Raw genomic sequence first — 27384 nt, forward strand, 5'->3', positions numbered from 1 at the left:
GAGACTGTGTTGTACAAACAGAAAGGGCAGATAAAGTGCAACACCACCTCCAGGCCACTAGCTGCTGCTGTTCTTCTGAGGGAGACACCTCTGCCAGGGGCTGTAGGGCAGCGCCAGAAGCAGGAAGAGGATCCCACCCACGATTAGCACGGCCCCGGCACAGCCGACACACGACACTGACCAGGAGAGGTTGTGCTGCAGAGGGACCGTGTGGTCGCTGGCCAGGAAGGCAAGGACAGACTGGTGGAAAACAATCAGAGAGAGAAGCACCAGGACACCTGCGGAAGACAAACAATTAGCAACCTCTAGCATTCAAAACAAGAAAGATCTTGTGTACTAAAATCCCCAAGGTTGCCCTGTTTTGATGCCTTCACTGACCTGACATAATAAAGCAGACAGACGCTGGTTTGAGGAAGAAAATTAATTCTTTACTGAGAGCCATGGTGATGCATATGGCCCCCATCACCATCAGGAACAGGCTGAACAGGGCCAACATGGCTGCCGCTACGTTCAGATCTGCACGGGAAAGAAGGTAGTGTTGTTATCATAAACTGTTACATTCCTTGTACTGTATAAGGAACATAGAAAACAGAAAGCAGTTTTTAGGACGAATAAAGGTATTCAGATTCGGATTTTGATTTGCTGCAACACAATTCAACATAAATCTTGTGCATTGCATTGACCAATCAAATATGCGCCAATGCATATTCCTGGTGGACTCATTTGTATAACAACTGGTAAGCTTGCAATTGTTAAGATAAAAAAAAGGTAATAATTCCAAGCTGTAAAATGTGCTAACTAGCTCTGCTCAGTTTTGGTATTTGATCAACTTAAAATCTCTAAGATATATTTTAACTGGACTTCCTAATATCCTGCCCCTTTTTTCAATATCTTCAGTCTGAAAGTTGCTAAAAACAGATATAATATTTACTGTATGTAAGGATACATTTAAGCATCTCTGTAGATCTATGCATAGAAGAGCATTATGGGTAACCATTGGCCATGGACGCTCGCAGAGGAGCTGATGCATCAAAGCTTCCAAAATGTTAACAATCAAAATCAAAATGGGTTCGTCCAATCATATGAAAAAGAGACAAAAGAGAATCGCTAACCCTAACCCTGAATGAAAAGCTTGCCCTCAGAACTCATGATAATAATAATAATAATAATAATAATAATAATAATAATAATAGTAATAATAATATGATGTCAGCTGGTTGTTGACAAGGTCTCCCACCGCAGTACATTTTTTTAAGTTAATTTATTATACTGTAGTAACAAGAATGTTGTCGTTGTATTTCATCGGATAAGATAGTGTGTCATTTCAATCTTAAAAGAAGATTTAAATAAAGTAAGACACAATAAATTATAACAAATGAAATCCAGCATGACAGCGATGTGGCACCAGCAAACAATGACATTGTAATGTAGTCTGTCTTTCTTCATTCAGCGTAGGGTACTGTGGGATCTTAATACATTATAGAGCTGCCAGTGAAATGAGAGGTTAGACGGCAGCTTGGAGACACTTGAACGCAGCGTAGGCGGAATAGATTTAAAACACTCACAGAGCAGACAATGGCCAACCTGAAAGAGTGCAGCGAGGAGGTGAAGGGAGACAGAGAGAAAATGACAGGGATGGATCGTGGGAGAGACGACAGATAGGGGACTGAAGAGCAAAGAAAGAGCATCAGACGAGGGAAAGGGCAAAGAGGGTGCAGGGAGGCAGCGAAAAGGAGAGGTGGAGAAGAGGAAAAGGAATAAAGAAAGTAGGGAGTGGGCGGAAAGGTTGGACAGCGGATCGAAAAGGCCATAAGAGCAGCATGACTCACTTTTCCTTGTTGTCTTTTGAAACAGCACAGCATTTTCCCCCGTGGTGAAGAACTTGAAGTAGGTGCAGTTAGATGCTAGAGGGAATAAGATGCAGGAAAGAAACAGGTACCATAAATAAACAATCATTGTCAGATAATCTGTAGTTGCAGATAATCTTGATGAACAGCATAATAGCATTCAAGTCACCAATTCTCTCAGCTCTGTTTCAGCAATTCTTCATCAAACATAATCAGCCGTGAATCACAATGACAATCTCAAGGTGACAATCCAACGCTTCCTGCACTAATCGCATTGTGCCGTCCTGTTGATGTGTTACAGTAATTAGACTTTGGCCGTCAAATGGAATGTGACACCTCTATCTGTTCCCCTCACACGTTTGCACAAGCGCAAGCAAAACACACACACACGTCACTCTTAATTAGTGTGATCAAAGCCACATCCTCAGAGTATTCAAAGGTTGTTTGCTTGCCCTCAACAGCTATCAGTGTTACAGCGTTGAGAGGGGCTCTGCACAAATCCTTTCAACACATATTCAAATCAAATGAGGGGTCTCTGCAACCGGCCAGTCAGACAATCATTTGACTTTTCTCTGTACACCTCTTTCTATGAATGGCTCATGTTGTTCTATCGTGGGCCCCTGAGTCATTAACAACCACTCAGAGTGACAAAGTGTAAAATCTCAACTGAATAGTCTGAGGATATGTCACTTTACTGAATAATGTAGCTTAAATTGATTTACTATTAATACACAGGTGTTACACCCAAAAACAGTTACCACTTCGCTGTGAATGAATGACTAGTGACCAAATACGATAATATGTAGATGTTGTCAATCTATACTTCTTTAATTAGGTTAAAAGAACAGCAGCAGGCCTCTTCCAACCAATGATTAGCACTGGTATAATACTAATTTAATGGACTGATCACATCCAACTACAGGACACTATTTCACACATTGAACCACAAAGCCAGTAATCTCTCTGACTTGTTGTAGATGAAAGTGATTGCAAATCAAATGGGTGTCCTGTCTGAAACCTATGATAAACATACACAGATCTCTTGGTGGACATTTCCCAGTCTGACTCTGTTTTTGATGGTCATTCTTTGAAGGGAAGCTCAAACAGGTGAGTCATGGAAACTGACTAAACTACAAATTGCTTTAATAGTCTTTTTTCACACTGGACTATGCTACAAAATATGACGTGAGGGGATGAGATCATGTTAGTGATTTTTTTTTTGGTAACTTTTTCAAACTGTTAATCTTTTTCTATAGCTTTTTTTTTGTATTTTATTTAAATATTGTATTGATTGTGAAATACCCTTTTCTACTTCTTCTATATTTAAATATGGTTTGTCTTTGTTTTATGATTAGTACACCTCTTGGCCAGGTCTTCTATCCTTTTTCCTCCTTCTTCTATCGGTTTCTGACCTCCATTAAACTAAATGTAAAATAAAGTTGATCAAGAAGCAGAACTTTGACAACTGTGAATACACATACAAAATACTCGTCAATACAAATCACCAAGAAATATGGCTGTCGATCCCCTAGATTACTTCGGAAATCCAAATGCTGTATCCTTTAACTTGACCCATCAAATTTGTGGACTTGCTCTTTCACTCGTGTATCAATGACTCAGTGAGTAAGTCAGTCAGAGCTGTCACTCAGCCATCCATCAACCAGTGAAGCAAGGTTGTTTTCCAGACAGAGAATCAGGTAGACCTCTCATTCATGCTAACTCGCTCCCTCAAACAGAGCAGTCCAACAAGCCTAAGAGTTTGACAAACGTCCAGTCAGCCCGCTGGTCTGTCAATCATCAGATAAGAACTCCACTAAACTCTAGGTGCTAGAGGTTATTAGAGAATTTAGCTTATTTTCAGGATATAAAATAAATTGGAGTAAAAGTGAAGCCATGCCACTGAACTGTCAGACTCACTCTAATCACTTAAGCTCTGCTCCTTTTGTTTGGAAAGCTGATGGATTGAGATACTTGGGCATAAACATCAGATCATCAATTACTGTAACAAGACTTTCGAAATTAATGGTCCAGGCTTACTTAGAACTATTAAAGATGACTTGAGAAGATGGACTTCTTTACCCTTATCGCTGTGGGGAAGGGTGGATGTGTTAAAAATGAATGTCCTACCAAGATTGGCCTATATAATATCCTCAATTCCCCTTCAAATCCCACAATATTGGTTTAAAGAAATAAACTATATTCTCTCAATTCATATGGAAGGATAAAAACCACAAATCAACCATAAAAAGTTGTCTATGCCGAGGAGAACAGGTGGATTGGGGGTACCCAATTTTTACTTATATTATCTCTCATATAATTCCAGATTCCCTATAGTATGGGGTTATGGAGCGACACCGAAAAAAGCTAACTGGGATTGGCTGGAAGGACAAATAATTAAAGAAAACAATAAATCAATATCTTTAAATTCATTATGGGACTGCCCCAAATCCAGTCTGAATAATTCATTAATTCAATTTTCTATCAGTGTGGTTAAATATGTACAAAGGAGGCTAGGTAGACTCAAAAAGATGGATCAAACACTCTCGGGCCTATGCTGGCATGGTTGTGCGGAAGTGGGTATCCTTTTACATTGTCTTTGGCCCTGTCCGGCTGTAAAATCTCTTTGTGACGTAGTTGGAGATACACTCGCTGAGATCCCGATCAATGGCATAAAATCAAAATGTGCAAGTAAACTCATAGCCCTAGCATGCCTTTGAACTAAACGCCTCGTTCTTATGAACTGGAAATTCAGAAAGCCCAACTGCTTCAATTTAATATGGCTGGAGGACTTCCTAAACATCTTAAGTATGGAAGAAGCTGCTTTCTCCCTGTTATATTTGGTTAAGCCAGACAACAGGCTTTGGGATAAGATAAGGGCTTTCCTGGGGGGTATACTACGAAGCAGGATTTTCGCTTAGCCGGCTAAATTCAGGGAAAACTCCGGCTTTCCGGTCCTACGAAGCTGGTTCTCTTTTTAGCAGGCTAGATCTCCATGGTAACTTGTGCTTAGCGGCTAACCTGGTCGGGACCAGGTTAGGTTGCAGGCTAAGAGCTCAACTCAGTGAAAGCACTGCCTGCTGACCAATCAGAGCTCAGTGTGCGGAGTTTAAAGCGATCAAGTCATATTACAGGAGAAAGGAAATACAGAAAAGCTGCCGTTGCAGGAAAGACGGCCAGCAAAAATCACCGACTGTGTGAACGTGAACATTAATAGAATATCACCTCCCATCTTCAGAGCAATCTGACTATTATAACATTAGCGTTAAGAAAGCTTACTTAAATATATGCCACAACATAAGTAACCGGATCAGAGTAACATTAAGTACAGTCCGCGGCATATCACTTCATAATGTATCATATATTTTCTTATCTGAGTCAGCTGAGCCCTATCTGGCCGTGCAACACTCACAGTGTCACATACTGTATGCAGAAGTATTATTTTAAGCAACACATTAAGTTGACGAAACACTCGAGACAAATGTAATTAAAGTCAGATCGTGTTTTAGACGGGGCAGTGATATCATAAACCTGTTAATGTACGCATTCAAACACTTTTTCTTTTGCCAGCTGTATTCACCTTGCAGGTGCAGCTATATGGCTTTTATCCTGGATAAAGTGTTTAAGTCATGGATGTTTAAAGTTTAACTTCTTCATATTTGACTAGTATTAAAGTTAACTTTTCATTCAGGAAGTATGACGTTGCGCTGTCAGTACGCTTCTCCATGTTTGTGATTGGTCGAATGTTCCAAATACCACCCCTTTCATGTGAACGCGCACCTAACTAGATAGGACACGGCTGGCTTGAGCGATCCACTTGATAACCAGCGTCGTAGTACAGTTTAGCGAGAGCGCGTATGTTTTGGATTAGGCCAACCGGCTAACTCAAACATATCCAGGTTAGGTTGAACCAGCTTCGTAGTATAGGCCCCTGGACTCAAACCATCTCGGCTGCCAACAATAAATTATAATAATATTAATAAATAAATATAAATAAAGAGAAATAAGCTATGAAGAAACAGAAAAATAATGGTAATAATAATGAAAGAAGTGAAATTAAATGGGAAATGGATGAATAGGTGAATGAATCAGAAATGGAAGAAATGTGTATGTGTGCATATATATATATTTATTTATTTATTTGACTATTTATCTATTTATTTATCTATTATACATTTTTTTGTTTTATAATAATAATGAGGAAACAATAAAGTATATCTATATTGTGAAGCAAATCATGCATAAATACAACGCCATATGCATACATAAAATGTAACTGACAATGTAATCCCCCTACCCTCCCACCCTTCATGTTATTGTCCTGTCCTGTTTGTGATGTGTGTGAGCTATGTCCTTGTCCTTATGTTTTTGTCTTTGAAAATGTCTAATAAAATATAAATGTTAAAAAATAAATAAGAACTCCATCCCTCACACAGACCAGTTGCAAGGGCTTAGCCAGCATGTTGATGTTTTTGTTATTGTTCCTGTTTTCATTGTTGTTTCTCTCATTTCAGTCTCAGCTTTCCTGCCCTTGATTGAACCCCACCTGCTTCCCTTCCCTAATTAGCCTCACCTGTGCCCCATTATCATCTCTCCCTCTGTCTACTTAGTCTGCATCCACATTCCCTTCAGTGCCAGTCCGTCTTAGTTATTCCTAGCGTTCCAGCAGTGTTTTTCTTAGTATCTGATTCCACGTGTACCTGACCCAGCTTCGTGTCCTGACCCGGTCCCTGTCTACTCCTCGTCTGTTTTGTTAGCCTTATTGACTGATCTCCCGTGTACCGAACCTTGGATATAAAGACCTTTTTTGCATCCTAATCCTCTGTCTCTGAGTCGTGCTATTGAGTCCTCCACTTGTGTTCATTCAGTCGTTACAGTACGAACTGGCCAGAACCATGTACTCAGCCGACTCTGAGATTTTGCGGTCCGCTATTCAATCCCAGGGATTGAATAGCGTCGTCTGCCAGGGAGTAAGAGAATTGTCAGAGCGTCATGAGGGTTTCCAGTCCTCCATCGGCAGCCGGGTTTGCCAGCTGGCAGATCAGATCCAGCAGCTGGTGGCACATCTCAATCCACAACGCTCTGCTACTCCGCTTCCTGCGTCGGATCCGGCTACAGCTCCCGGTCCTGTTCCTGCCACCGTGCCGACACCGCTGCCTTCGGTTCCTCACCTCTCCAGACCAGAGCGTTTGACTCGGATAACTGTCGTGCGTTCCTGGTCCAGTGTGGGTTACACTTCGAGCTGCAAGCATCTTCCTTCCAGTCTGAACGGGCTAAGGTAGCCTACATCGTTTCCCACCTCACCGGCAGAGCGGAGGCGTGGGCTACGGCGGAGTGGGCTCGAGATTCCCCAGTCTGTAATTCCCTGAGAGGTTTTACAGAGACTTTAAGCAAAGTATTTGATCACACAACTCCAGGCAGGGAAGCAGCGAGAGCTCTAATGGATTTACACCAGAGAGGGAGGCGTGTCTCCGACTACGCCGTGGAGTTCCGCACTTTGGCTGCAGACAGCGGCTGGAATGATTCATCCCTCTTCGACGCTTTTCGCCATGGGCTGTCTGTCCCCATCAAGGACCAGTTGGCTCCTCTAGAGCTTCCCTCTGACCTGGATAGTTTCATTGCTATGGCAATAAGAATTGACACTCGCCTCGTAGAGAGAGAAAGGGAGAAGTCGAGAGCTGTGTTTTCTCCGCCCGGCCAGAGAGGGCAGTCTCAGACCAGTCCTTTTTTCCCCAAGCAGCGTTTCCAGACGACCGACTCTCCAGCGCCGCCTACTGCCCAGGAGGAACCCATGCAGTTGGGAAGAGCAAGGCTGACTCCTGAGGAGAGGGGAGGTGCATTTACTGCTCACAGAGGGGTCACTTTGTAGCCAAATGCTCCAGCTGTTTTCCAGGCTCTGGTTAATGATGTTCTCCGTGACATGCTCAACCAGTTTGTTTTTGTCTACCTCAACGACATTCTCATCTTTTCTCCGGATGAGACGACCCACATTCAACATGTCCGCCAGGTGTTGCAGCGTCTCTTGGATAATCTACTCTTTGTGAAGGCAGAGAAGTGCGAGTTCCACGTCTCCACCGTCTCTTTCCTGGGATTTGTCATTTCGGAGAACAGCATTCAGATGGACCCATCAAAGGTCAGTGCAGTCACTGAGTAGCCTACACCTTCCAATCAGAAACTCATGCAACGATTTTTGGGCTTTGCTCATTTCTACAGACGTTTCATCAGAAACTATAGTTCTGTGGCTGCCCCACTGCATGCTTTAACCTCTCCCAAGGTGAAGTTCCAGTGGTCCCCCCTAGCAGAACAGGCTTTCCGGAGGCTTAAGAGGAGCTTCACTTCGGCCCCAATTCTCACGCTTCCTGACCCACTTCAGCAGTTTGTGGTTGAGGTGGACGCTTCAGATGTGGGCGTTGGGGCAGTCATCTCTCAAAGGTCGAAGAAAGACAACAAGCTCCACCCCTGTGCTTTCCTGTCTCGGAAACTCTCCCCAGCCGAGAGAAACTATGATGTGGGTAACAGGGAGCTGTTGGCAATTAAGGTGGCTTTGGAGGAGTGGCGCCACTGGCTGGAGGGAACCGAGCACCCTTTCCTAGTCTGGACCGATCATAAGAACCTTCAGTACATCAGATCTGCAAAACGCCTCAACTCCAGACAAGCCAGGTGGGCCCTATTCTTTACTCGATTCAACTTCACCCTGTCATACCGTCCCGGTTCTAAGAATGCTAAAGCTGATGCTCTATCCCGCCTGTTTGATTCCGATCCAGCTCCTTGCACTCCCTCACTAATCATTCCCCCCTCTTGTGTAGTGGGGGCAGTCACATGGGACATTGAGGAGAGGGTCAGGCAGGCGAGTGCTAATGTTTTGGTTCCCGATGGTTGCCCACAGAACCGGTTGTTTGTTCCTGACCCTCTTCTCTCACAGGTCATCCACTGGGCACATACTTCCCTCCTCTCCTGCCATCCTGGCGTTCGCCGCACCATGTTCTTCATTAAGCAGCGGTTCTGGTGGCCCTCCATGGAGAGGTCGGTCAAGGAGTACGTGGCAGCCTGTTCAATCTGTGCCCGGAACAAGACTTCCCGTCAGCCCCCTTCTGGTCTTCTGCGCCCGCTCCCAGTGCCACATCGCCCCTGGTCTGACATCTCGTTGGACTTCGTCACAGGGTTGCCGCCGTCTCAAGGTAACACCACTATTTTGACAATTGTGGATAGATTTTCGAAGATGGTCCACTTTGTCCCGCTGCCTAAGTTGCCATCTGCCAGAGAGACAGCAGAGGCAGTGTTGTTCCATGTTTTCCGTCTCCATGGTTTCCCTAGGGATGTTGTGTCAGCGGGCCCACAGTTTACCTCACAGTTTTGGAAGGCTTTCTGCTCACTCATCGGTGCCACAGTCAGCCTCTCTTCTGGATATCATCCGCAGTCTAACGGCCAGACGGAGCGGCTGAATCAGGAGCTTGAGACCTGTCTACGCTGCCTGGTGTCTCAGAACCCTGCCACGTGGAGCACGCATCTTATTTGGGTGGAGTACGCACACAACACTTTGCCTAGTTCTGCTACTGGTATCTCACCTTTTCATTGTGCCTATGGATACCAACCACCGTTGTTCCCCGACCTGGAGAAGGAGGTCAGTGTTCCATCTGCCCATGCCCTCATCCGCCGATGTCATCGCACCTGGAGCCGGGCCCGCCAGGTGCTACTACGGAGTTCAGCCCGTTATAAAAGGATGGCCGATCGCCGACGTATCTCTGCTCCTGCCTACCAACCTGGACAAAGTGTGTGGCTCTCTACTTGAGACCTGCCCCTTCGAGTGGAGTCTCGCAAACTGGCTCCTCGTTTTGTGGGTCCCTTCCCGGTATCCAAGGTCATCAATCCTGGGGCAGTGCGGCTTCGACTACCTCGATCCTTGAGAGCCTATCCTACATTCCATGTGTCACACATCAAACCGGTTAATGTGAGTCCACTGGTTCTCACCTCCAGACCCCCTCCCCCCCCCCGGTTTATTGATGGTGGATTGTATATACTGTGAAACCCCTCTTGGCAGTTCGACCTAGATGCCGGGGACGTCAGTACCTGTTTGACTGGGAGGGCTACGGTCCTGAGGAGAGGTCATGGGTCTCCACCAGTAATGTCAGTAAGGACCTCATCCAAGACTTTCAACGCCAACATCCTGAACTACCTGGGACGTCAGGTGCCGTCTCTAGAGGGGTGGGGGGGTACTGCAAGGGCTTAGCCAGCATGTTGATGTTTTTGTTATTGTTCCTGTTTTCATTGTTGTTTCTCTCATTTCAGTCTCAGCTTTCCTGCCCTTGATTGAACCCCACCTGCTTCCCTTCCCTAATTAGCCTCACCTGTGCCCCATTATCATCTCTCCCTCTGTCTACTTAGTCTGCATCCACATTCCCTTCAGTGCCAGTTCGTCTTAGTTATTCCTAGCGTTCCAGCAGTGTTTTTCTTAGTATCTGATTCCACGTGTACCTGACCCAGCTTTGTGTCCTGACCCGGTCCCTGTCTACTCCTCGTCTGTTTTGTTAGCCTTATTGACTGATCTCCCGTGTACCGAACCTTGGATATAAAGACCTTTTTTGCATCCTAATCCTCTGTCTCTGAGTCGTGCTATTGAGTCCTCCACTTGTGTTCATTCAGTCGTTACACCAGTCAGCTATCATCAAACTTAGAGAGTCATCCACCCAACTGGTCACTGTTTCTGTGAGTCACCTCCGGGTAGTTCAGCAGGTCCGCAGCTCTCTCTATTTGGGTCGATTTCGGACACCCACAAAGACTTTGTGCAGCCCTTCCACAGGCCATAGTGAGCTGTCAGACATGTCTGCAAAAAAGATCAAAGAGGTTTTTCAGCATTCATATTATTATTATGAATAATTATTTACCATCCCTCATGGTGCATCGAGACACCAGTGATTCATTTCTAAGAGGAAACACTGTTTATTTGTGTTTTTGTCCCCATGTCTTTTATCTGCATAAACATGTCAGGTCTGGTTGATAATATAAGGGACAGTTAGTAATCAGCAAATACATTTTTTTTTATTGAAATCTGAGGAAAATTGGCAATGTGAATGAACCTGTTTCCATCCACTACCAGTATTTTAATATTAGGAGTTGGTTCATCAAGCAGTTGATGGGGCAAATCTTTTGTTGGAAACCATAGAAGAAGAAGAATTTACAACAAGACGTGATCAAAACAACAATAGTCAAACCTCAAACTGTTAAAATGATGAATATAAATTTGCTAAAATTGTCATGGGAGCCTGCCGGCGCCAGTCTCAGGACACCTCCACTCTGAGGACACCTCCACTCTCAGGACAGGAAGCTGTGCACGCTAAGAATTACAAAATAAAATCGCCACTATCAGTACAGCGCCAACTTCCGAACAGGAAATGCACACTAATACAAAATAAAATCGTACTGACACTTATTATAAACATATATATATCTATATATAGATATATATATGTATTTATATAAACAACGACATCTTGTATTTTAGTTACACCCGCTAGACCAGGGGTTCCCAACCTTTTTTCCCAAGAGCCCACCCAAATGACTCTTGTTGGAAGTTGCTCCCCCCTCCCCCCCACACGCAACAGCGGTAATTAAAGTTTAAAAGTCTAAAAAATGCTACAACTACTGTCACCAACTGGATGAATGTGAAGTATTTTGTTAAAGGAGGATGAAAGCATAATTAAGGAGCACTATTGGAGTGACTTTGATGGTTATTGGACTCAGGCTTAATTCATTTGGATTCCCGCTGTATGAAGAAATTAAAGGACGGCGCAAGTGGAAACAATTCACAAAGGGATTAAACTGTTTAAAACACATGCTCAAAGTAAGCCAGATTTTGCCGATGTGTTTATGTGGATTCAAAAGTCGTAAATAACTGTGACAAATAATCCAACTGAAACTGGCATGGACAATGACTATGTTTTAAAAATGCGCTTATCCAGAAAAGCCAGGTTTGGACACTTTACGGGCAGAAGAAACATTTATATTAAAGAAAGAATTATATATTTCTGTCTTTTTATTCCTTTAATAGCTACTAACTTGAATTTGTATTCAAATTAATTAATCACTTATTTTTTATATTTTATTGTAATGTAGAGACAAGACTTGTAGTGACAATCATGTATTGCGTTAAAATTATGTGTAAAAATAAAAATAAAGTCTAAATATGATATTTGGCCTCAAATCATCTGAGGCCTGGCGCCCCCCCCTGCAATCTTTGGCGCCCCCCAAGGGGGGTGCTCCCCCCAGGTTGGAAACAACTGCGCTAGACAACAGTGGAGGGTTCGAGAAACAACCGTGTTTGCCGGGTGCCGCGCGGCGGAGGTGGGGAGGTTCCAGCCCGGAACCTCTACCCCGCTGCGGGACCTGTGGTGGGACCCCTGAGTCAGACGGTGCGTCTTGGTCACGCTTAATATCGGCCGGCCTGGGAAGGAAGAGACACGCAGAGTGGGGGAAGTCCCCCACCGCAACGCAGCACACCCTCCCGGCCATCAGAGTCGAACCCGCAGTTCGGAGGAACCGACTGCCAGAGCACCGGCACTAGGCCGGTCCGGCGGAGGCCCTCCGATGGGGGGTCGTGTTTGCCATTCGATCAGTGAGAGGATAGGAGAAAAATGCAACAAAAAATGTCAAAATCCGTTAATATATGGATGAGTGGGGGGGGAACGGCTGGACACAGGCCGTGGGGGGACACCCGAGACTGAGCAGTGTCCCCGGTAGAAGGAGCCGGGTGAAATAGCCAAAAAATAGGAAAATAGGGGGAAAAGTGAAAAACAAGTCTCCGAAAATAGGCACTCGTGAGCAGAGATGGGGTCGTTACTAAACAAAAGTAATATATTACATATTACTTTTTAAAAAAGTAATATATTACACTACTTCGTTACTCTCTAGATAAATTAACTTGTTACTTTGCTCGTTACTTTACCCGTTACTTTACTCGCAGGGCCGGCCCGCCCCTCCCTACAGGCAGATCACGCAGACTGCGGCGCACCTACAGTGTAAGCGCGCCACAGTTTTGCCTCTGCGAGACTCCACTTGCACCCCCAATTACTATTGCATTAAGGAAGACATAACACAAGTCTTTCTTTTTATATGCTCTAAAATAGGCTACCAGCCTACCACAACAAGCTAACAGTCTGTGAAACGTAAATACACTAATTAATTAAACCAGTTCAAGACGCATTATTCTTATCATTCTTTATGAGCGCATAACGGTAAGGTATCTAATTACTTATTTATTTAGTATTCCATAACTTAGTAACAGAGATGGTCAAACTAAAGTGGTAGAGACAGAATTCCTACAATGAAGCGGGGCATTGAACTGTTCACCCGTGAGAGGGCGATCAACAAAAGAGAGCGAGCGGCCCCGTTGAGGGAGTTTACAGATGAAAAGACTCAGCCATGTTTATGCAGCACTGCACGTGGAGATGTGGTCTCGCAAGTCGCGCAGATTACATAGGCCTACATGTATATAAACCGATATAAACCTGCGGCGGAAACCCCTCTTGTCTGTCAGTGAGTGTGATTATTTTATAAAAGTAACGAAGTAACGCGTGTCGGGGCAATGTTAGTAACTGTAGTGTGATTACTGAATTATAAAAGTAACGCGTTACACTACTCCGTTACCGACAAAAGTGATATTATTACAGTGACGCGTTACTTTGTAACGCGTTACACCCAACTCTGCTCGTGAGGCAGGCAGAGTCCCCTGTCAACTCCCGTTACATTCCTCCATGTTATCATGTGAGTGGAAAATGGCTAACCCCTCGATTCCACGGGGTCCGTCTGCGTCGCGTCACGGCTGCGCCGCGGTTTTGGTCTGGCCTCCTCCCGCGTCATACCCTGCCGGGCGCGTTTCAGAAGCATTTCAGAAGCGGAGCGTCTTGCCTGCCGGCTCGCAGTTTTTGTTGATTTGGGCATATTTCCTGGACAGGCTAATTTGTACAGACAAAGTTAATAATAATTGTAATATTCCAGTTATAAACGACATGAATCAAAGATGTGTTGCTGTATTTTAGTGGTAAAAAAATGCATTCATCATCATCATAATTATTCTATATATTTAATTTACACAGTGCCTGTAAACCGGAGGAGAACGCTGGCATTTCTCCTCCTACTTGAAAGACTACGGAGGGATAGGGTCTGGAAAATTAGTTTATTTTGGGGATGGGCCGGAAGCTCTGACCGGTCCACTTCCTGCCCGGTGCCTCTGCAACGCCTCGCGTCGCGTAGAAAAATAGACTTGAATCCTATTTTGAGCGGAACCCAAAGCCAAGACGCTTCTGGGACGCTTCTGAGCCGTAACGCAGCGAGTCTGGTGGAATAGCACCCATTGACTAGAGTGGCCGCGATCTTTGCGAACGCCGTGGCGCAGCCGTAACGCGGCCGTAACGCAACGCAGACGGACCCGGTGGAATAAGGGGTAGGGGTAAGTCAACTTTTACGAGAACCAGGCTGGGGGGGTCAAAAGGGCTTGACCAAGGCCGACCCAAAGTGCATGGTGAGCGGACTCATCACCTCTGTGATGAGTCTCCATTGTGATTTTAAAACTTCCATGAGACGAGTCCATCGCGGGGCGGGGAAAAAAACGTGTTCGTCAGAATCGTCACCTCCTGTACTGAGAGTGGAGGTGTCCTGAGAGTGGAGCCTGCACCGGAACTGTCCTGAGAGTGGAGGCCTGCAGGCAGACCCCTCTCAAAATTGTAGCAAAAGAGAAGCCCGTTTTAATGTTTCTATTTGTTGTGTGTATATATATATTGTTTGGATGCTGAAGTCACATCCTTCAAGTAAGACATCTTAAATAACTTAGTCTGTTTCCTATACATGTTGTTGCATTTTGCTTCTAAATACCAACCAAGCATAAATCTGTTGAATATTTTAGAAAATAAAACCTTCTACTGAGGGTATTTTATGTTAGGTAAAAATGAACATAGAAACAGATGCACTCAAACGAACTTAGTGAAATAGCAGCATTCTGGATTAAGGATACGAACAAAGGCCCTGGTTAGTAAATCCAATAATTCACCTGGTTGTTATAGAAACTCTTTGACGGTGACAGCTCCACCCAGAACTCTGTCCCCACCCCAAGGACAGTCAGCACAACGCCTACAATTGCCACGAAGAAAGCCAACTTGATCTGGTGACAGAACACAAAACCAAGCAGTGTGCCATGTTTAATGAATATGCAGGAATCATTTAAAATAACACACTTGCAATATTACATGCTCATAGTTGTAAGCTTTATTAAAATACATATAGCCTGCTTGCAATATTATTTTCTCTGGCACTTCCAACAACGATGCCCTTGGCGTCATTAAATGTCTGTTTTTAAAGCTCACCTATTATGCTATATTTGAACAACATATTATAGGGCCATAATTATACAAAACATGTCTCTGAAGTGTTTTGCTAAAAATACCAAACAGTTAAACTGTTAAATGTGGATTTTAAATTACTGTCTAAAATGCTCGCTTTACGATTGGAAACCGTGTTACCAACCATTATCTCTCCCGATCAAACCGGCTTCATCAAAAATAGGCACTCATTTTTTAACTTAAGACGACTTTTTAACACAATCTACCAACCTTCTGCAAATTCTGTACCTGAAGCTGTGATATCTTTAGATGCAGAAAAGGCATTTGATCGTGTGGAGTGGAGGTATCTTTTTCACACCTTGGAGAAATTTGGCTTTGGAAAGAACTTTACCTCATGGGTGAAGCTATTGTACTCCTCTCCCCTAGCTTGAGTGAGAACAAATAATACGCACTCTGAATATTTCCCTCTCCACCGCTCCACCAGGCAGGGTTGTCCCTTGAGCCCTCTCTTATTTGCCTTAGCTATTGAGCCCCTCTCCATCGCTCTTCGCTGTGACTCCCGCATTAGAGGTATTTTCAGAAATGGGGTAGAACAGAGAGCTTCTCTTTACGCGGATGACCTTCTTCTTTATGTCTCTAATTTATCTGTGTCTGTCCCTGCAGCTCTCTCTATCCTTAGCTCATTTGGTGCTGTATCCGGTTATAAACTCAATTTAAGTAAAAGCGAATTGTTCCCTTTAAATAGAGCGGCGCGTGATTTCCCTCTACATAGTCTACCATTTAAAATTGCACTACACAGCTTCACTTACCTCGGGATCCAGGTGACCGATACATTTAAAGATCTTTATAAAGCTAATTTTGCCCCCCTTTTGTCCCGCGTACAGGAAGACTTCGACCGTTGGTCAGTGTTAAATCTGTCTCTGGTTGCCCGAATTAACTCTATAAAGATGAATATACTCCCCACATTTCTATATTTATTTCAATGTGTGCCCATTTTCCTACCTCAAACTTTTTTTCGTAAAACTGACACTATTATTTCTAACTTTATTTGGAACAAGAAAACCCCAAGGATACGCAAGCAATTTTTACAGAGACCAAAGGCGCGGGGTGGACTTGCTCTGCCGAATTTGAGGTTCTATTATTGGGCTACAAACCTGAGAATAATACAGTCCTGGCTGCAGTCTGACTCACAGCATTCTCCGCCTGTTTGGCTTGAAATGGAGGCTGCTTCCTGTAGTCCAGTATCTCTTTCAGCATTGGCTCACTCTCTCATTAAGACCCCCTCCTCTGCTTACACTAAAATTTTAATTGTCAAAGCAACCTTGAACATTTGGAATCAGTTCAGACGTTTCTTTGATCTCCAAACATACTCTACACTAGCCCCTGTAACTGCAAACCATGTGTTTCCTCCATCCTTAGTAGATGGCGCATTTACTATTTGGTTTAACCAAGGCGTTAAAACATTCAAAGACCTTTATATTCACAACACATTTGCCTCTTTCCAACAGCTATCTGACACATTTGCACTACAGGCAACATTTCTTCAGGTATCTACAGATTCGCAGTTTTGTTAATAATAGATTTCCTCAGTTTCCTAATCACCCAGCTGATTCGCCGCTAGACGCACTCCTTAGGCCGTTATCTACTCTGAAGGGAATGATGACGTGTATTTACGCTCAGATTTACTCTCTTCGTTTGGTTACCCTGAACTCCATTAAATCTCTTTGGGAAACAGATCTTGGGGAGGAGATTTCAGAAGAACTTTGGGAAAAAGCCCTTGCTAATGTACACAAATCTTCTATTTGTGCTAGACATGGACTGATTCAGTGCAAAGTAGTACATCGCACACACTTCACTAAGCTTAGGCTCTCTAAAATATATAAAGAAGTGGACCCAACTTGTGACAGATGTAGACAAGCACCGGCGAGTCATGCACACATGTTCTGGTCTTGTCCGGTCTTACACTCTTATTGGACTGACATCTTTAGATCACTGTCAGAAATTACTGGAAAACCGGTCACTCCTAATGCCATGACTGCACTGTTTGGTGTAACCCCACCCACATGCCCACTCTCTTCTCTGGAGACAGCCTACATAGCCTTTGTTACCTTACTAGCCAGACGCCTGATATTGCTCATGTGGAAGTCTCCAACATCCCCTTCACACACCTCGTGGTTAAAAGAAGTCCTAAATTCAGCCAAACTCAAGAAAATAAGGTGCATAGTGAGGGGCTCCTTGGGGAAATTCCATAAGATGTGGAACCCCTTCTACAAGTATATACGGGAGCTGGACATGCCGGATGTCTCTGTACAATAGGGTGATGGACCTGCGGTGTTAAACTGTGATTAGCAGACTGACCAACAAGTGCTGTGTTTTTATTTTATTTGATATACTTGGTCTTTTTGTTCCATTTATACACATTATTTGATCTCTAAATTGCATTATGGTATTAATAATGGACTTAGACTCAGAGCCTTTAGATCCTGACTTTGTTTTTGTTTGTTTTTTGTTTTTGTCCTGTCGCAGTCCATTTTTTGTTTCATTTTATTCATTTATTTTTTGTTTTGTCTCTGTTTTTTATCCTGTCGGACACAAATCACACTGTTGTCATCCTAACTTGTTTGCCAACTGCTATTGTGTTGTCTGTCTGGCTGTTTGTTGATAAAAAAATAAAAAAATAAAAGTTTTTTAAAAAAAAATACCAAACAGATAACCCATTGTAGCTTGTCTAATCACCCTCTATTTCAGCCCTGTTACTAAAGTGCTAATTCTGGTTCTGTAGTTTACAATGTTACCGATCTGCTGCTGGCCATGCCCCTTTGGAGCATGCAGGCAAGCAGTGAGCGCTGTGAAGAGAAGGCTGTCTACCAGCAGAAACTCAGCTAAACGCTGCCGTGATTTAACGCCATATTATGTTGAAAACCACATCAAGCATTATTTCTGAAACAGCATGGAGCTCAAACGCTTTCTCTGTTGCGGGTTTACCACAAGGTGAGTAGGATATCCTGCTTTTTTACACATACTCTCTCCAGTACAGCGTTAGCTCTGAGTGTTAGCGATGCTTGCTAATGTAAACACAGACCATATTACTTCCAAAACGCATTGTTTCTGATACAGCGACGTTACTGATAGGGGACGATAGGTTGGGCCCAGAGCGGAATGTTGGCAGGAGTTCAATGTAATGCCAGCCCACATTTTAGTAATGTCATCATGACCGCAGCAAATCTAGATCAGCTCCGTTGTATCCCCGTTTTTAGAGATGTGGGTAAGGAGGAAAAGAGAGAGGGTTGTATTTTCTCATACTTTGTGGGTCTCCTTACACACCGGGGACACATATTTATGTGACCATTAGCATTAACCTGTTCAACCCAGGGGGGGTTTTCACGAAACTGTGTCTTAGACAGTGGCGGCCGGCCCATAGGGGCGCCGCCCACCCTCTTCCCACATGTTTGATTGTCATTAAAAAATAAAAAATAAATATAAAAATATATTTTAAAAAAAAGAAAAAATATATATATTTTTTTTTTTTTTTTTTTGATGAACAAGGTAAATATTATATAATTGGTATCAGTAAAATGTATAATCTACAATAAAATCTCGTTTAAAATTGTTTTACGATGTCTAAAGTTACTGATAAGTCACATGTTTCCTGCCTGGCCGCAGCGTGTATCATTACCCGGGTTGCATTCCAATAGTCCATTTAGCTCATGGATGTATAATAAGAACTGGATACAGCGTGGGAGGCGGGGCCTCATTAATTCCTATGAGAGTTGCTCAATAGCGCATGATGACAAAATGGCCCAACTTTTGAGAGAGCGAAACGTCACAGATTACCCGGCATGCCTGAGAAGTACCCGTATGTGCGCTCATAGCGCATGCGCAACTTTAACCACGCCGCCCAAAAGGCTCGTTCACGTGAATTTGCGTACACGTAACAGCACCGCGCGTTCATGACAGCATGGTACTGGATTTAACGAACGAGAACGGGAACGAGGCGGCAGTTAGCAGCTAGCGGCTAGCTAGTAAATTATGCTAAATCACACATCAATCGTTATGTAGCCTACTTTTATATTACGCTGACATCAGGATCTAGTGATATCCATGCAACAGAGCTTCATTTAGCATGATACTTGTGTGGGTTAACTTGTACATGAAACCACTTGGTAATATATAAAAATGTATGTTGAAGCCTGTTATGATCAATTGTGAGTTAAAACTTTATCTAAAAAGTAAAGCTGATGATGGATTACTGTGGTGGAGTTAAAATAACAATAGCTATTTATTTTTTAAATGTGATGCAGTAAAAGGATAGTAACTGTGATTATTCATGTTAAGTAGCCCACAAGTAACTAAAACAATTGCAAGTGCAATAAGAAGCTACAGGAGCGTTAATCTACGTCGGTAATATTAACTTTATTTAATACAACATTTACGGTACAAGATTTACATCATACAGCCCATGTAGTATAATATTTTACAAATGATGAATTACAGCAAACATGTGCAATATATCCATTATTACAGCTCCGTGGGCTGGCAGTAAGGCGATATGGGTCCGTTGTTATTGTGCATCCATGGGTAAAGATAAACGCATGTAGTGCTGAACACGTAACATGAACGTGCCGGGCAGCGCGGTCCCGTGGGTTAGATGCGCGTTCATAATGCCGAGGGAAATAACTCTCAGAATAACGTTATTAGCACATTTTTACAATTTGAGGAACGAATGTTTTTAATAAGGGCTATACAAGTGTTCATACTGGGTTGTTTATTTAGTTTTAAAAATATTATCCAACGAGTTACAGAACACTCTTTCCCAATGTAAGTCAATGGGAAAAAGTGTTTCCGGGCCCAGCAACCAAACGGAAGTGTAGTACCGCCGTTTGGCCACTACGAATATTCTCATCAGACTCCGGCGCACTTCCTGGGGGCTTGATTTAGCTTAGGAACCTTCCTAACGGAGTGAAATAACCCGGAAGTACGTCACTGGCAGCCATGATAAGTGCCGTTCCAATTCTCCAAATGAAAGGAAAGGAGGTTTCAAACGTCCTTTATAACCTCCTTTAGCTTAGGAACCACTGGACCTCCCTAACCGAAAGGAGAGGAGAAAATGCTGCCCCACAATGCATTGCAGCCGCAGCATTTGCCGTCACTCAACAGTCGGCCGTTCACGGAAATAACCGATTATGACCGAGAAATTATATCATGAAAGTTACGGTGCTTATTAAGCATTTTAAAACGTATGTGGTAAGTTGCCAAAGTGCTTTTTTTCTAAACGTTCATCAGTATTATAATCAAAAAGAGAAATATGAACGTTTTTACTGAAATGATCAAATAAAGTCAACATTTCACAGTCTTTACTGAGCTGTGTGGGGTTTGTTCAACTTTTAAAAGATGTTTGAATGATGATATACACAGTGATAGATGTTAAGGACTAACGTTTATAATAAATACATTTGTATTTATTTTAAGATATTTTCATAGTTCATACAATCATACGTATTGGGATCATTTGTATTAATGTGGACCGGAGGGAGAGGGTGACGAGCATAAGTTTCACTTTCCTTTTTTATTTCAATTCCAACTTTGGTCATGAAGAATATGTTTCTCTGTTGTCCACGTTCATAAAGCATAAAACAACAGCATCAGAGCACGGTGCAGAGTCTCTAGATGAGTTTACAGTAGTCCCTTGTTCTTATTAAACAATTAAACATCCATGTTGTAGTCCGCTGTATAGAAAACTGTAGTTTCCATAGTTTCCCCACAGCAGCAGACGCACATTCATGACGTCCGCTAGCGCATCATAAACATGTTGGATAGTAAAAGTGCATTCGGATTCTCTAAAGTACCGCGGTCTCTTCTCCTAAGTCCTTTTGAATTCTCCTATCCACTATCCCTTACCCCCGTGACGTTTCACTCAGAGGTCAAGGAATAGGAGATAGGGTTAGAACTTAGGAGCTGATTTTTGAATTATCGGAACGCAACCCCTCTCTCGTCCGGGCGGTAGAAAGGAGCCCTCAGCCAGAGCAGCAGCAGCCAACAAGCTGACTGTTGCTATCTGTATACTATGCCGCCGAAACATAATTTCAGCCAATCAGCGTCGTTAGATCTGATGCTCAAAGGGCGCCGTGTTAGCGCCCTGGCCTGTGTGTCTGTGAGTTGTTTGGACTCGTATCCAAGGTGACGCTACAGTAGTTGTCTGCAGGTGGAGACTACGGTGCTAGTGGATCGCCGGAGCTGTAGATTAACATTTACATGCTTATTGTAGTTGTAAGGGCAATGCCTGTAGCACCATGGAGCATATGTGTGGGCTGGACCTGTATTTTACAGGAAAGGAGTGAGCAGAGGGTGGAGTTGTCGATTCTTGTTCAGTTTTCATCTTCCTCACCCTCTCAAACTTTGAGTTGCGTGCGCTGCTAAAGAGACGCGCTACCATGGACACCAAACAATGGTGTAGCTGTATTAAAGTCCGAGTGGAAACAGTCATGAGTAAATCTGATTTTGTCAGAAATCGGGAGAAATATGACCCCGGGAGGAAACCGGGAGAGGGCAATGAAATCGGGAGTCTCCCGTGAAAATCGGGAGGGTTGGCAAGTATGACACACACACACACACACACATAATGTTCGTATTTAGTCTCCTGATTTTAAATGGGAATTAAATCATTTGAGTGTTCCCAAAGCACCAGTGTTCTGCAGTTTGTGTGGGCCTACTGTACTGTTGCACAGTTTTGGAAGATTCATAGCTAACCACACTGAAGATTATGGATTATAATCCTCTAACATCACCAGATAATTTAAGGGGTAATTTCTCAAAAATGTCTTCTGGGGGAGGATTTTTTTTTCTCCAACTTAAAAACTCTACTTAGATCTAATAATAAATATGAGTCTAGTCCAAAAGGAAAAATTAAGTTATAACAAAGTAATACATTTTGTGCGGTCTTCAGAATTAATTATCTTATTACTTTGTGTGAATGTAAATATATATCTTAGACGGAAGCAATATTTTTTACTTAATTCAAATACATTTTTTGAGGTCAAAAAATGTATTTGGAATAAACTAAAAAAATTAGCTGTAACAAATTAGCATTTTTTTAAGTTGATCCAAAGTATAAATGTTCTCGCGGCGAAACGACAACAAACAACAACAACAAAAATGTGCTTTATGGGACCAAATCGGAAAATGAGTCTTACCGTTGCTGTTGTTCTGATCAAAAGTTGTGTTCAATGGCATTAAAACGATAAAAACGCTGCTGAAGGTTAATCTAATGTGTCTGTGTCACTTTGAAATGATTACTGATAATCCATCATTCCATTTTTATGTCAATACCGGCGTTTTCATAGCTGCTAACGATAGCTACAAGAGTGTATGACAGCTTCCGGTTCCGAGGCATTCTGGCTACGCATCACTCATTCACCAATGGGTAATGTTTAGATGGATTTGAGGAACTTCCCCTCGATTCTATTGGCTCTAACGGTTAAAAAGAGGTGCCAATCGTCAAAATCGACCGAGGGGGGCCAAAGATGTGGAAAATGCACCCAAATGACTTTTTCTAAATCTCTCTATAAAGGTCAAATGTCACTTGTTTTGCATCAATCTTGATACAGGGTACTTATTATATTTTATTTGGATTCCTAAAGCTTTTAGTCTACTATCCCATCATTCAAGGGTGGTTTTCACTATAAGTAATGTTTTTTTTTTGGACGGTCACTATAATTTACATTTTGTTACTATGTTCAATCTGAATTTACTTTAAAATAAAAACATTTTATATTGATTCTGACTTTTCTACATCCAACTCACAGGTTTATCATTGCTTTGAGAAAATATTATTAATTTACCCATTTTAGATGTGAAGATATAGTCAATTGGTCTGGGAATGTCATTTTCGAGCCTTACACCTGAAAAACAGGCTCAGGGCTTAACAGGTTAAGTTCAGCACATACAGGATGGGCATTGGACCTAGGCCAGTGTGCTGTGATATATCCAAAGAGAGCCACGTTACTTGCAATTAATAAAAGCAAAGAGGAGATATCCTGGATTCTTGTAAGGTAAGCAACACCAAAGGGAAGAAACAATCTGTTATTTTTAATGTCCTCAACAGATGAAACATCAACCCCCAACAAGCAGGTGTGTGGGTGGTACTTGAGAATGAAGATGTTTGTGTCTGGCCTTTTAAAACCTACTTTAGGTTTAGAATAATATGGAAGGGAATTAAGGTCCTCTAAATACTGTAATAAGGTGATTACATTGAAGAGGATGACATTTAATCTGATTAAGTCACCTTTGAACAATTATAACCTACTTGCAGATTACTGTCATGGTTATAAAGTGTGTCTCCACTTTGTCAAATAACTGCATTTGATTCTTTGCAAACTTTTTTTTTAACATTAGAGGTTTGCTCTTGTTGAGTGTTTCCTTCCCTGTGGACAGGCCAGATTTCAGTGGAAGAGCTACTGTATGACTGATTGGTTCCAGGAGCCCCAGACTACTTTCAAACTGCCTGAGGAAGAACACACATTCACACAATATGAAAGCAGTCACCTTCCCCTCCTGGGCTTCACTCATGGCGTGTCCTGTTGATGTTTTCCTGCGGCGTTTGTTCCCGCCGAATGTACTGCGTCCAGTCATCATGCCGGTTAGAGCGGCGGGCCCCTGCGGTGCTCCCCCCGGTGCAATCATCGCTCCTCCTGACGCCGCCGGACCCACTGTGCGGCCCTCCTCATCGGTCACCATAAAGGTAGACCACATGTTGTTGGAGCAATGCCTTGGGCTTTTCCCTCGCTAGGGTTGGTTCAAATTTGAGCAAAATAAAAAAACAGACGTAAATAAAACCTGAAGAAAAATGTTGTTGTTCTCAGTTTGTGCCCATAAAGAAAACAGGAAAAACACCTGAGACAATATTAAAGTAAAATAAAGTCAATAACTGGTGTTGCTGAGCAAGCACAGGAGGTAGAATGAAGGAAAGCAAGAAGACTCTGTGTTGAGAACTAACTGAGTGAAAAAAAGTGTTATACAAAAGTATAATAAAAAGTTTAAACCCAAAGTCTTTGCTAACAATAACTGAACAAGCAATGTCTCTGAAAACGTTAGCAAGAACCAGCAGGAATCAGCCTTCTCTTGTAAAACAGCCCCAGAAGAAATGGCGGCTTAGACAACAGATGCAAAACTGATGAATGTATCATAGTGAAAAAAAGGAAAAGTCAGGGAAATGTGTTTAGAAGAATAATGCCACTGAGAGTGTAGAGGTAGAAGTAAGGAGTGGATGAAGTGGTGCTTCCTAGAGAGGAAAAAGAAAGGAGAAAAGAAAAGTAAATATAGATGAATCCAGTGTTACATCTTGAAGTGAAAATACTTCTAGACAACTATCAGAGTCTATAATCAAGCCCCCCCCCCCTCTATTCAAACCTGGCATTATTCAATCTGCATCTTTATGGTCTATATATGGACAAACCAAGTTATTGCAGCTGTATTGACCAAACAGGACTTGGATTGCCCTGTTGCCCTGTACAGCTGGTGGTGTGACTTAAATGTTTAGTTTAGATCTTGGTTGTGAATCTGTACAGTTTGCCCATGCAGTAAAGGAATAGTGGAAAGGAAAGATCAACTATTTTCTCAGACACCTCGCTTCCCTTGACCTGGCAAGGTTGACATATTTTACCAGTTTTATAAAGGAACCCCTACTCTGAATATGTTATGATCCCATCAAATGAAACTACTTTCTCATTTACATTTAGAGGGAATTCCTCCAGGATTATGGTCAACTATACACATTAGGGTACTGTTGAATTGCAACAAGGTTATATTTAGTCAAATATCATGGTTCAAATGGTATGGTTCAAGATTGTGTTTGCCGCCTAATTTAAGTTACATAATAATATACCTATGTAACAGAAAACATTTGTAACACACATCTGTAACAACAGTTGAGGGGGACTTGCTGCGAAGTAACGTAAGATTAAAAAGCATTGGTTGCTCCGCATTGGTGCTGAATTAACAAAAACAACTCACATCTAAAACTACAACAAAATAAGTATTTATTTTAAAGTGTAAGTTTATCCCGAATTCAGAAGCTTCACGGCTGTGGGATTATGATAGAATAAAAGCTCAGAACTGGAGAGAGCTTCCTCCGAATATAAACAATTATCTGTGCTGTCGGTACTTTTCAATTAGGACAGAAAAAACAATTAAAAAACACTTAGCATAGTGAAATCACCATCAATTATCTATTTTGAGATGTTATGTGACAGCTGCAAACACAGAAGAAAACAGTTGCTGGAATCACAACCTGCTATCTATTCTGAGACGCTTTGTGGAACCTCAGCGGCACAAAAACACTCATCATGTTCAAGCCATAACCAATTATCTATTCCAGGAAGCTCTGTGATGGAGAAGTCACGCAGATACAATGCAGATGAATCGAATCTTAAACTCTTTATGTCTGCAGGGTGAATGAAGCAGCTGTCCTGCTGCGTTCCACCAGGAAGTGGTGACAACAGACAAGACATGCCCCCTCCTCTTGTTAGCAACAAATGAAACACATCCCCTGGGGAGGACACATAGCTTTACTTTCCCATCAGCGTCTGTCTCGTTAACAAGCCACAGTAGAAGTGTAGCTTTGTTGTCTCGCAAAGCTCTTTGTGGAAAACAGATAAAACAAAATGCACACTACAATACATCCAAAACACTTTTTTACCATATCCTGTTATACAGACAGCTTAATTGAAACACTTGACGATACTATTTGGATTCAGTCACCAAATATCTCAAAAAGAAAAAAATGAATGATAATTTGTATGCTGCAGCAGTACACAGTACACTGGTGTTCAATGATAATGCATACAGAAACTGTAAAAGACAACAACTTAGGTTTGAATTGTCTTAAAGTGTATACAAAAGCCCTAAATGTACATTTGTCACAGAAACTGTGTAAATGTAAAGATTATACTTGTTATTTTCATTGTTTCGTGTTTTTTTCAATGACATTGCAGGGTCAGAAGAGGTCTGATTTTTGATGTTTTAAATATTATATTTATGTACATATTAAAGGAAGAAAGGTCATATATTGGTTGGGTAAATGATACAACTAATTATAATAAATAACAAAACAAATCTGGAAATTAACGGGATATTAAAGTGAGTTGAAGTCATTCGATTACACCAAAGACAAATATGAAATGACAACCCAAACTAATGAATAAATAACGACATATTGGATGGTAATTGACATAAGAAGAAGATTAGAGGTAGAATTTATAGTATTTAGTTGTTAGTTGTAGTATATTTTACTTTGTAGGTCCAGGCAGTTGCAGTAATCCAAAGAGATATGGAGAAGCAGGCAGACATATTGCATCTTGCTCAAAGGCAGTTTGACAGGCACATTCATCAGATGCCAGCATCATACTTGCAACCTTTATGTTACATAAGAGATAACATGCAATACTGATGTTACCAATAATACTCACAAAATGTTTTACTACTGGTTTATTAGTTCCTGATATGACAACGGTAAGGTGATGAAAATGTCACACAAACAAATGATCTATACCTAAAAGAAGTGTACATGCAAAACGCCAAAATGGCATACTTAATCATTATGGACGTACATTTGTAAAACAACGACAAACAAAAAAAGACATTTACATCTGCCATTGAAGAATAAGTTGGTTAGTTAAAGTTTGGTGTTAGCAGTAAAAAATGGAACTTGAAATAAAGCAAACTCTGCTGTCCCCTAGTCATGAAATCTGAACATGGCTGGCTTTATTAGGCATACAACTGGTCTCAGTGGAAACAGATGCATCGAACACGAGAAAGGTACAGCGGCAGCGACAAATGCTTTTAAAAATGTGAAAACAATATGTCTTACTGTCGTCAAAAATCAGTTAACATGACATCGACCCTTAGGAGAAAGTTATTGCGTTATATCAAAACAAACTGGACTCCATAAACACTTTGTGCAGGCAGTGTTTGAAGAGTTCCCCCCACCCCCCACCAGCCCATACCCCCCAAACAGTAGCCATTGAATATCATGCTGAAATTAGAAACATTAGCTTTATTTATTTTCTCCATATCAGGTGCTGCACGTGTGCTTCACAACGTTCGTCGCCACTTCACAAATATCACAACAATGATTTTAACAAGTTGCTGACCTGGTTTTTGTGTGTGTGCTTCTGCTCGAAGTGACGGAGCGCAAGGCGAGAAGAAGAGAGGGAGTG

General features: G+C 42.2%; 1 protein-coding gene across 2 annotated transcripts; it reads right to left on the reverse strand.

Annotated features, from left to right (window-relative positions):
- Positions 1 to 27384, reverse strand: LOC117535275 (voltage-dependent calcium channel gamma-6 subunit-like). 2 transcript variants are annotated; one of them, XM_034199674.1, is made up of 7 exons: positions 27319 to 27384; positions 23714 to 24449; positions 14884 to 14994; positions 10557 to 10665; positions 1830 to 1904; positions 379 to 516; positions 1 to 278 (listed from the first exon to the last, which is right to left on the reverse strand). In XM_034199674.1, exons 2-7 carry the CDS (start codon positions 23918 to 23920, stop codon positions 58 to 60), a joined length of 861 nt encoding a protein of 286 aa, XP_034055565.1. In that variant the 5' UTR covers positions 23921 to 24449; positions 27319 to 27384; the 3' UTR covers positions 1 to 57. The 2 variants fall into 2 exon arrangements, with proteins under 2 accessions (XP_034055565.1, XP_034055566.1); XM_034199675.1 differs by lacking the exon at positions 14884 to 14994.

This window comes from Gymnodraco acuticeps, unplaced genomic scaffold, assembly GCF_902827175.1.
Source record: "Gymnodraco acuticeps unplaced genomic scaffold, fGymAcu1.1, whole genome shotgun sequence".
Lineage (NCBI taxonomy): Eukaryota > Metazoa > Chordata > Actinopteri > Perciformes > Bathydraconidae > Gymnodraco > Gymnodraco acuticeps.

What these genes read in the sequence shown, in the direction of transcription:
- LOC117535275 (XM_034199674.1), bottom strand. Translation starts at nt 23,920, where the DNA reads ATGTGGTCTACCTTTATGGTGACCGATGAGGAGGGCCGCACAGTGGGT. An exon ending in AGAGTTTCTATAACAACCAG is followed by an intron (nt 10,666 to 14,883) that starts GTGAATTATTGG and finishes TCTTTTTTGCAG; the next exon opens with ACATGTCTGACAGCTCACTA. An exon ending in TCAAAAGACAACAAGGAAAA is followed by an intron (nt 517 to 1,829) that starts GTGAGTCATGCT and finishes TTTCCCGTGCAG; the next exon opens with ATCTGAACGTAGCGGCAGCC.